Below are 11,270 nucleotides of genomic sequence, written 5' to 3'. Positions count from 1 at the left end.
GAAGAGGTGGCCGTTTCTCTCCTATCCACACACCAGGACACCCCGTTTCCTTCCTGAGCTTCAGACAAGCTGCGATGCACACCTCTGAGTCCCTCAACCTGCGGGTGAGTGGGGCCATCACCCTGTCCTGTGAGGAGCAGCCTCAGGGACAGACAATGCCTGTCCTCCGGACCCTGCTAGGAGTCAGGTCCAATTTGTACGTTCCCTGGGGTAGAAGGAGGAGGAGATGCAGGGAGGGGGACGTTAGCTCCTAAGGTCGGATGAACGTCTCAACAAGGCTGACGACAGGGGAAATGGCTGCTTTCAAAGGAAGGACGTTCTTGCAGAGACATGAGCAGGTATTTACTCAGTGTCAGCCCCTGCCAGGCACCGTGCTTGGTGAACATAGAAACACAGGGTAGCAATCTGTATATCGGAGCCAGAACAAAGGGCCTCAGAGAGAGGTGTTAGGGCGCAGCACTACTGACTGGGTGTGAAAACCTCAGTCATGGGAAGCAGTGGACTTATTTGCTTCATCGAGGGGACTCCTGAAGCGTCACATAACACCTCCCCTCCCCCTGGATGATGGAGATCCAGGATGTTCGCCTCCGTGCTGTTCGTGCTGTTCGCTGTCACACTTACACCACTCTCTGTTTCTTGGGGGAGGGAGAAGGGGACCAGGAGAGGAGGGGGTGAGAAGGGCCAACACAGCAGGGGAAATAAACTTCTGGAGTGGCTACTCATTCCGGCCTCTACCCTGACACCCTTGGGTGTCATTGTCCCACTTTGGGCGTATCAATGACTGGGCTTTTTCCAGCCAGACCTGCAAACTGGCAACTGACTGATGGACCTACTCTGGGCTGTGCAAGGGGGTTGGGGGGGGGGGTGAGGGCTAGATGCTGGGGAGCCCCAACCGGATGAGACCAGGTCCCTGCTCCAGAGAAGGTGGTAGGAGCTCTCGTAGCTCGGGAGGCAGGTCGAGTAGGCCGGCTAAGAGCTTTCACAGAAGAGTGTGCAGCAGGCCAAGGGCTGCTTCCCAGGTCACTGCCCTGGGCCAGGCGGGGTTCCTCCAGAGCCCGCCTCGGGCTGCGGGGGCAGGGTGTGGGGAGAGTCCCAGCGGCCCAGCTCCACGCCAGGTGAACCCAGGAAGCACCCCACCACCTTCCAACCAACCTCCAGGCCCAACCTTCTGTCCGCAGAGGCTGGGGGCTCAGGCTGGAGGCGCGCGAGTGCAGGCGCGCCCCTGTCCTGCCCCCGCCCCCCCACCCCCCGCAGCTGCGCGTGCGCGCGACCCGGGAGGCTGCACTGCGCGCGCGCGCAGGACCCGCGTGGGCCCGGCTCGGGCGCGCGCGAGGCGGCGGCGGGGGGGCCCTGGAGGTCCGGCGCGGCGCGGCGGGAGGCTCCGTGGCGGCCACGGGAGACCCGGCCGGGCAGAGGGGCGCGCCTTTCGGCCTTCCGTCCGCGCCCCCGCGTTCCCAGCCCGTCCCGAGGGGACCCGAGGAGGCAGGTGCGGCGGGAGCGCGCGGGGCCGCGGGCCGAGCGGGCGGGGCGCGGGTGCCCGTGGGGCGGGCGGTTGGCGGTTCTGGGAGGGCCGCGCGCGGAGGCGCCGGGGTCGCCGGCTCCCCGAGGCCTCCCTGGGGCGGCGGGGCTCACCCGTGAGGATGTGGGTGCCCGTTCCCGTTCCTCCGAAGGGTGAACTTGAGGAGGAGAGGCCGCGCCGCGTGGGGAACGGGCCGGCGCCCGCGGGCGGGGCTCTGGGCTCCAACCTTGACCGCCCGGCGCCCGTGGGAGCGCCTCCCGCGCGCACGGGGGTGCGTGCTGGCTCGGCCCTGCTCCCGGAATGGGCCTCTTCCGCCCTCGCCTTGCTTATATTACATTGTTAATAAGAAACCTTTTGCCACTGGGAATGCAGAACTAAACCAAATGACTATTTTTTTGCTACCCCGAGATTCCTTCATTTTAAATCGTGGGAATAATGGGGAAGTTTGGTGAAACGCGCGAGACCTGCCCCACCGAGAGGCGAGAGGCTCGGCTCAGACGTCATCCCTGTGGATCCGAGTGATGGGTTTATAATGTCAGCTTTCTTTCCCATTAGATGTCAGGTGGTTCCTCCCCCCAGAGACCACAGGCAGTGTGGATACAAACCCGGAGACAGTGTTTTGATATGGATCAGAGCATGACAGTCTCCTGGGGGTAATTACCTCGCTCTGTGCTCCCAGCTGGATGGTGGTTCCCCTTGCGGCGATATATCAATAGGATAAAAATCATGCCTTTGAAATGTTTCAACCCTCTTCGGAGACACGTTCCCCCGAATCTTTTCATTGTACTTCCACGTGCACCTTGACATTTGCCAGAGAGCAGTCGGATGCACCACAGTTTTAAGCCGCCTCAATGGCAGATCACGTGGCGCAGGACATGCAGCGACGATGGAGGGAAAACAGAATGGAAGATGGCAGAAGTCTAGCTTTGTTCATTTTTATGCTGCAAAGCCTCCCCGGTTCTATCTTATTTTGCTAACATAAATATGCATTTTTTAAATGCTTTCGTTAGATAATGGACGGACCTGGGCTGTAAGATTGGATCTTGAAATGTAATGAATATATTTATTTCTATTTTATAGAAAATTTGGCACAGAATATATATTACATGTAGGATTTTATTTCAGACGTTTCAGATGACCAGATACAGTTCCCACCAGCAAGGCCTTTAAGAAAAAAAAATGTTTTTTTATGCTGTCTTTGATTGTTCATAACAGCTTCAGTTTGGAAACATACGCTAGTGTTCTTAATGTTACAGAATTAATTCTTTCCCCCTGTTTGAACCTACAAATATCTGCTTCCTTTTAGGCTTTCTGTTCCCTGGGTAATGATCTGTAATTACCTATGCTGTTGCCGGCTTGCTTAGTTTGTTAGCCTTTTTGTTGTTGTTGTTTGTTTTAGGATCTCTGTATTGTTTTCTCACCTGGCCTTTCAGCAGCACAGTTTTCCTTCAGAACTTTCCATGACCAAGGGAACGTTTTTTTCTGCCGTGTTCATATGGCAGCCACTGGCCACATGTGGCTTTTGAGCACGTGTATGGCGCTAGAGAAATGGAGCACTGAGCTTTTAATTTGATTTAAATTGCCACATGTAACTAGAAGCTACCTGCTTGGGCACCACAGCTTTTGATTATTAGTCCCTCAGGAAGTCCCCCCTGCCCCCTTGACTCCAGCACTTAGTACAGTTACACAGTAATTACACCTTTCTTGTAGGCTATAATCTATGTGAGGGCGAAGGCTTATCTGTTTTCTTTATGTGTGCTATGCCCAGACTGGGATTCAGTAAGAAACACTGGATAAATATTTGCTGAAGGACTAAATCAACTTCTGGAGGGCAGGTATCTTTTGTGTTCTCTCTAGGCCTAGAGCAAACTCAGTATCAAATACTGCAAATCTCTGCTTAGTGGTTAAACAGATTTCATGGACATGGGTTGCTGAGGACGTATTTTAAATGCTTATTTTGGTTGGGCTACTTTTTTTTTTTTGGAATTTCTTGAAGACTCATGAGAAAATGCTGTGTGAAGTTGAATGATTCCAACTTGTGTGGACACAGCTTGGGTTTCCTGTTAGTTGAGTAGGTCAGGGATGCTGCCCTTTAACCATATTCCACGTAAATCCGAGGGCATCTGGAGGCCTCCGGGAGGTTCCTTCCTGAGGCCCTAACCAGCCTTCAACTACTCTGAAGAAGTTAGTGGGCCTCTCCACTCACCACCATTCTGAGTTAGGTCATGGACCAGGAATCCTTGAGAAATCATGAGATACTATAGCCATATTACAAGATGCTTTGCTCAGAGCTGATTTGGGATGATGGGATAGGATGGGATCTACACTAATAAAAGAGAAGTATACAAATTGCACATCTGTGACACCCATCAGCCAATCAGGAGTGAGTATGCAAATTAACCTAACAAAGATGGTAGGCTAATTTGCATATGCAGGCGTGGATTGGCTGGGTGGGGCGGGACATCTGCCATGAGGGGGAGGGGGGAGGGTGGAGGGAGCTCCAGGAGCAGCGCTGCAGCCAGGAGTGAAGACTTGCAGGCTCCCAGGCAACTGGGAGGGAAGCCAGGGGAAGGAAGGCCTATTCTTGCACGAATCTTGTGCAATGGGCCTCTAGTTCATATATAAATAAAGATTTGGGGAATTTGAATCTACTTAATGTATCTGTTATGTACACAGTTAAATAGGGCCAACTTAAAAATCTTAAGCTTTACTTTGTATAACCCATTATCACCAGTTAACCATAGTAGAATTTGAAATGAAAGTATGTACTCCATTCAGGTTAGTATATCTCCAAGTTTGACCAATATTCTCAGGTGTCATGCCATCTAGAAATTTCTTTTGCATAAGGATTTTAAGGCTATACAAAAGTTTGTAGAGGTGTATAGATTCCTTTGGTGGGGCAGACTATTGGGATTTCATGAAGGAAAGGAAGTAGAACTGGGGAAAAATGGAACGAAGACAAAATACAAAGAATGTTCACTCCATTGGTTAGGTAATACAGCTCTCTGAACTTGAAGTAGCTGACATGTAAAATGATGAAGTTGATTACATTGTGTTGAATGACTCATCTTTCCATCTTGAATCGAGGACTTGAATATTTATTAAGTATGTGAAGGCCACTAAGCTAACTCCTGTGGCAAGTGATAGTTATATTATATAAGATACAGTTCTTTTAAGAATCACAACAGTCTGCAAAGAAATGAAAGGTGCTTTGGGGATCACTTCTAGAAAACATTTTTGAATGTAAAACCCACTCTGAAAAGGAAATTTGAAAGGTGGCTCCTCTTAACCAACTTAGAATGATAACCACTTATTCACTCTGCTGAAGAATTACGAGTCTCCAAATGTGATTGTAGTCAGGCTAGTCTTCCTAGAACACAGCTTGAACAGTAGGACAGCCTCCTTTGAAATAATCAGTGGTTTCCCAGTGCTCATGGAATTAAAAGGTTTCGTCTGTGATCAGGTATTTAAAGTACTTCTGAGTAAAGCCCTAAAAAGCCATTACAGCCTTACCTCTCACTGTTTTCCGGGATGTAGAGCACATTCCAGCCTATGTTCCTCTAAGTGCTCCCCCTTTACATTTCTGCCCCAAATCTCTGCCTACTCATCTTTTAAGACCTGTACCCTAGGGGATGCCTCCTTTCCCACACCATTTCTGACTCTCAGGAGATGCCACACGGCATGTTCCGGGTACTTATGTTATGGAACAAATCCCCTCTGTTTCATCATCTGTAGTAATTAGTGCTATTTTATTCACCCTAGTAGACTGTAAGCCCGAGACCATCTGTAACTCATTTTTTATTTTATTTCCTGAAACATCCAGATCAGTGTAGTGCCTTGTAGGCAGTGGTTACATGTTTAACGTTTTAACAAGCTGTGCTAAAGGTAGCTTCATTCTCTGCAGGGAATAGTTTGTTCATAGTTATTGGAGGCTAACAGGTAGAAAAGCTGAGTTACTTCTACACTGAGAAGCTACAGTGTTGAAAGGAGGGTGGTCTTGGTGGCATGTGCTACTTTTTAGAATGGATAGTGTTTAAGGAAGATCACCATGCCATGTGACACCAATCCTTGTTATATTCCTACTAGAGGCCTGGTGCATGAGATTCAGGCACTTGGGGAGGGGGGTGGTCCTCTCAGCCCAGGGGGGTCTCGCAGTCTGGGAGCCCTTGGAGGATGTCTGACAGCCACGGGGAGCTGGCCTAAGCCGGTTGTGCGACATCCTTAGCATTGCCACGGAGGCAGGAGAGGCTCTCCCCACCGCCGTGAGCCCAGCTTCTGGCTGAGCAGGGCTCCCCCTGTGGGAGGGCACTGACCACCAGGGGTCGGCTCTCTGTTGAGTGTCTGCCCGCTGGTGGTCAGTGTGCATCATAGTGACTAGTTGTTGTGCTAATTGTTCATTTGCATATTAGCCTTTTATTATATAGGATTATTTAGCAAGGTTAATGTCAAAATGATTCAAAGTATTGGGTGGCAAGTCATTCTAGTATCCATGAAAACTTGAATACTGTTAACATAATAACACTGAATTGGGTTACTTAATATGTGATAATCTCTACATCCATGTAAACATACACCGTATGAGAACAACGAAACCATTTTACTCTTTACTAGTTCCTGCTATCATTTAGCAAACATGTGAGTCAAGTTGGGAAGGAACCAGTTGTCTTGGAGAAGTGATGTTTCCTTAGACAAGGGTGGTGATGGTAAAGATGATTAAGTTAGATGGCAGGTTGGTTAACCACATGTAGTAGAGCACATTGAGTAATAATAGCAAGGCATAATCTGCTAGAGGACACAATCAATTAGCTATTTTCACTTATTCTATTCTTTCTACTGAGATATACAAAATCATTTTCATTTGGCTTTGTAATACGGTTTTTTGTTTATGTTTAAAAAGTATATAGACAGTCTTAATATTTCATATTTAAAGATTTGATGCAAAAGAAATTGGATGGTTTTTGACCTCATAGTTCAGTTTCACTAACATTTTCTCTTCTTTCTACATCATTTGGCTTGGTGCAACACCAGTCCAATTTACAGCAAATTTATTCAAACCACTCATGTTGTCTGGGGAAAAGGTAATAGGGATATGGTTTAAAAAGCATGACCTTCCGGAAAACCCATTAGAGCCCTTGGACACCCAGCCTTTGATCTGCCAGCCTGGTGTGAGGAAGACAGAGCGGGAACCTCCTTAGCACCCTGACGCCTCTGGCCCAGACACGTACTGGCTTCATAAAGAGCTAGTGTGTTTGGGAGAAAGGCCTCCATTCTCAGAAATCCAGGACTGTGCAAACTTGCAAGGGCCTAAGCCTTGCAAGTAGGGGTGTCGAACTCAATCAGAGAAGGGGCCAAAATCTAAAATCCAGCCTAAATCGCGGGCCGAATGGTTTACTGAACAGTCATAAACTGACAATGTCATAAACTGACAGCGGAGTGCAGTGATGACAGCGCAGTGCGGGCCACATTGCAAGGCTGGATTTGGCCCGCAGGCCTTGTGTTTGACATATGTGGCCTAAGGGCTGACCTTGAGCAGGGGTTTTCAAAGGGGTTTCACACTGAATACTTTCTGCAGACAAAGCCTTACCTGAGGCCATTATCTAAAACAGATGGAAACTAAGCTGCTTGGGGTGCAGTGTTGAAGGTGCCTGCTGCAGTCCCCTTTCCCTTAGCTATGGGTCCTGTGGAGATGGGGTTTGGGGTTGGTCCTGGCGGTGGGATGGGGCAGCCAGGAGAGGGAGATCCCTGTGGAGAGGGCAGTGGCTGATGTTTACTAACTGGTACAGAAGGGCTTCTATATTTTCAGAACTGCGTGTTCATGCCCATGTGGCTGGGCCAACAAACTCATCTTTCACAACAAGAAGTCAGTCTATACACACAAAAATGAAAATGCATCCTTGGGAAAAATCATAATGACTTCGGCCTTTAATGCTCTTTCAGTTTCTTTCTTTTTTTAATCTTGAAGGGATGTTTTAGGACCGTGGTTGGCAAACTGCGGTTCGTGAGCCACATGCGGCTCTTTGGCCCCTTGATTGTGGCTCTTCCACAAAATACCACGGCCTGGGCAAGTCTATTTTGAAGAAGTGGCGTTAGAAGAAGTTTAAGTTAAAAAAATTTGGCTCTCAAAGGAAATTTTAATCATTGCACTGTTGATATTTGGCTCTTTTGACTAATGAGTTTGCCGACCACTGTTTTCAGTCTGCAGACCGACTCTCTATATCCACTGATCGACACTCTAGCCACTGAGCCAAACTGGTTTCGGCAGAAGTGGGCTTTTAGATTTGTACGAGAGATGTGATTAACATTCATTAAAGTTTTCTGGGGTGTCAGGAAATAATGAGAATATCCTAAACTAGATTGTGTTCCTGTGATGAGCATGTGCAAGAGCTATTGGGTGTCAGATTCCATGAGAAGTTAAAGGTCCATTGACCAGGGATAATATCTGTGAGTAAAGAAAACATCACCCATTTAGATTAGCTCAACATTTAAACATTTTTTTTCACCTATAATTGGGAAATAATATGGCTCCTGAGCTTTGTCTAGAAAGATAGTATGTACTGCTGACTCTATAAGCTAGGGGTGTCGAACTCAATCAGAGAAGGGGCCAAAATCTAAAATCCAGTCTAAATCGCGGGCTGAATGGTTTACTGAACAGTCATAAACTGACAATGTCATAAACTGACAGCGGAGTGCAGTGATGACAGCGCGGTGCGGGCCACATTGCAAGGCCTGGCGGGCTGGATTTGGCCCGCGGGCCTTGTGTTTGACACATGTGCTATAAGTGGTATGTTTGCTAAAAGGTAGCCCCCTCCCCCTGCTTCCTTTCTAAAGTGATTCTTGAAGGTTGAAGTTGAAGGTGTCAGTAAGGTCAGTAAGTTAGATATTAAAAGGACACAGGCTGTTTATGGTGAAGGCAGTCACTCTCAGTGGCATTCACAAGTGACGTGCTTTCTCTCTCCTCTCCTTGCAGGTGGCTTTCTGAAAGATGACCATAGAGGACCTCCCAGAGTTCCCATTGGAAGGAGAGTCTCTGATCGGAAGATACCCGTTTTTGTTTTCAGGTTCAGAAACACCCGTGACCTTCTCCATTTCCGCAGCACCAATGCCTTCCGACTGTGGTATGTGAAGTAGCTGACTTTATTGTCTATGAACTGGTAACTTCTGCCTTATGTCTGTTTTATGCTCATAATTTTTAAAATTGCTAAAGTTTTCCTTTATCAAAAATACAACTGCTTTTTCTGCCACTTAAATGAAACATTTCATTTCTGCTATCAGCATTTTTACTAGGTAAAAAGCTCATTTTATGCACCTTGATTGATTTAGAGGAACTTATTTTCAGGATGCAGTGGTGCTTAGACATCTAGCATTCTTCTGGTATTCATGTATTTATTTTGGTTAAATATAGTAACTTGTTTACAAATCCATATAGTGAGAAAAATTACATGAAAGCACTGTCAACTAGCCATCTCTAGGGGCCCTGTGGTCTTTGAAATGCTAGAATTCTAATTAACACAGGAAATGCTCTCTCCTGAAAGGCCCCAAACTCAGGTGACAATGTAACAAGTTTTAGTACACAAGCAAGTCTAATTTGGACCCTGTCTCAATCATCATTGTAATTATCAATATATCAATATATCTATATCTATATATCTATATCTATATATCTATATCTCTATATATATCTATATATCTATATATCTATATATCTATATATCTATATCTATATCTATATCTATATCTATATCTATCTATCTATGTCTATATAAAAGTCTAAGCGACCATTACAACCGGACAACCTGCTGGTAGCTATGGGACACACTGACCACCAGGGGGCAGATGCTCAGTGCAGGAGCTATCCCCTGGTGGTCAGTGTGCTCCCACAGCCAACCTCCTGTGTCCAGCCAACTTCCTATGGTCCCTCAGGACTGGGTGAGATGGCCCTGATAGGCCCTGATCTCTGGCCAGGCCGAGAGACCCTACTTGTGCACGCATTTGTGCACTGGGCCTCTAGTACACAAATAAAATATAGTAAAACTAAAAAAAATCAGGGAGGGTGAGACCTTCCCATGGAATGATATTGGTTCTTATTTAAATTGGTTCATTTAAATCTCCTCGGTAAAATATAAATTTAAGAGTATCCCAGTTTTTATCTATTTAGATAAATTTTCCCCAAGACCCTATTTTATCAGCTAGTTGGTAAAAGAACACCAGAGATAAATTTGATAGATTTGTTACATTTCTGATTTGGAATTTTTCGAGTAAAATATTGGGTCACCATTTCAAATCATCTTTGAAGGTAGAGATAATACAATTTTTAAATATTAGTAGATATAAAAAAATTATTGGATTGGAAATTTGTCCTTTTAGTCATATCCATTCTAAGAACTATTCATTTCTAAGTATGCTATTTTTATGTGTTCAGATTGTGCAGTGGATTACCTTGAAATCATCGAAAGTATTACACAAAATCTGTGCCTAGATCCTGGGAATTATTTGCGGCTTTTACACAAATTGACTGGGTTTATTGTCAGATATAGCAAAATTAGTTATATGGGAAAAGTATTGAACTAAAGTACTTTGTTCCTTGCTTATGACACTTACCTAATTCTACCTTGAGTCATAGTTGTCTTATTTCCTTTCCTAGACTATATAAGTCTTTGGGATGGAGCAGGAATTATGTTTTGTTTTTATTTATCTCTGTAGGGCTAATAAAGTAATTTATTGATTAGTTGCTCAGTTTGTGTTGAATAAATACTTTGAATGAAAGGTGACAATAGATATTGACCCTTTTGTATAACTGAAATTAAACATTGTCTATATTTTCAGAATTATGGATTCTTAGAATCTGAATGGACCTATAGTTGAACTTTCCTTACTCACTTTCCAGCATAGCAATTCTATTTTCAGAAGCTCTGACAGACACCCATTTAGCCACTTAGCTATCTTTAACAGTGGGAATACAATACTGACTCTTGGCATATTACTTATTTTCTCTATCCCCTTGTTTATTTTTTGATCAAATGAGGATAATAACACCAATCTCATATGTTGTTATGAGGATGAAATAAGGTAATTTACATACAGTGTACAGGGTGGGGCAAATGCAGGCTTATAGTTGTTTGTATGAAAAATCTATTTATAGAAAGTCTAAGCAACCTCACAAATTTATTGGCGTGTTTGTTACTTTTATTGTTATTGTGTATTTTTTTTTTCATTGTATTTCATTTAAAAAAAAAAAAAAGGAAATCATTTACAAATGCAAAGAACAGTGAAGGCAAAAAACCGGTTTGGCTCAGTGAATAGAGCGTCAGTCTTCGGACTGAAAGGTCCCAGGTTCGATTCCAGTCAAGGGCATGTACCTTGGTTGCAGACACATCCCTGGTTGGGGGTGTGCAAGAGGCAGCTGATCAATGATTCTCTCTCATCGATATTTCTGGCTTTCTATCCCTCTCTCTTCCTCTTTCTAAAAAAGCAATAAAATATATTTAAAAAAATGTATATCACACATGTCCACCATCAGAATGAACAAATATTAGTATTTTGTTGTATTTCCTTTAGCTCTTGTTTTCTTATTAAAAGAAATAAAACTTTAAAGATAAATCTCCTCCACTTTCCTTTCTGAGTCAATTCCCCTTGCTCCCCAACGGTAACAACTATCTTATATTGAGTGTGAATATTCCAAATCTTATTATTATACTTTTTTTGCCTATAAACAATATGCATTTTTGTTTTATAAGTTTATAATTTTCTGTAA

General features: G+C 44.9%; 1 protein-coding gene across 3 annotated transcripts in view; it reads left to right on the top strand.

Annotated features, from left to right (window-relative positions):
- Positions 1–11,270, top strand: part of CLIP4 (CAP-Gly domain containing linker protein family member 4) — a 48,796-nt gene continuing 37,526 nt past the window's right edge. Inside the window, exons 1-2 of one of the 3 annotated variants that reach the window (XM_084900785.1) lie at positions 1–104; positions 8,487–8,634. In XM_084900785.1, coding sequence (XP_084756911.1) covers positions 8,502–8,634 — 133 coding nt within the window. In that variant the 5' untranslated portion in view covers positions 1–104; positions 8,487–8,501. Of the gene's footprint in view, positions 105–1,345; positions 1,487–8,486; positions 8,635–11,270 lie in introns of those variants that run through there. The other 2 variants (XM_084900784.1, XM_084900786.1) reach the window with 2 other exon arrangements.

Source organism: Pipistrellus hanaki, assembly GCF_964339955.1.
Source record: "Pipistrellus hanaki genome assembly, chromosome: 12".
NCBI lineage: Eukaryota > Metazoa > Chordata > Mammalia > Chiroptera > Vespertilionidae > Pipistrellus > Pipistrellus hanaki.
Note: the sequence above shows the minus strand (reverse complement) of the source record. Positions and strands in the feature narration are given on the sequence as shown.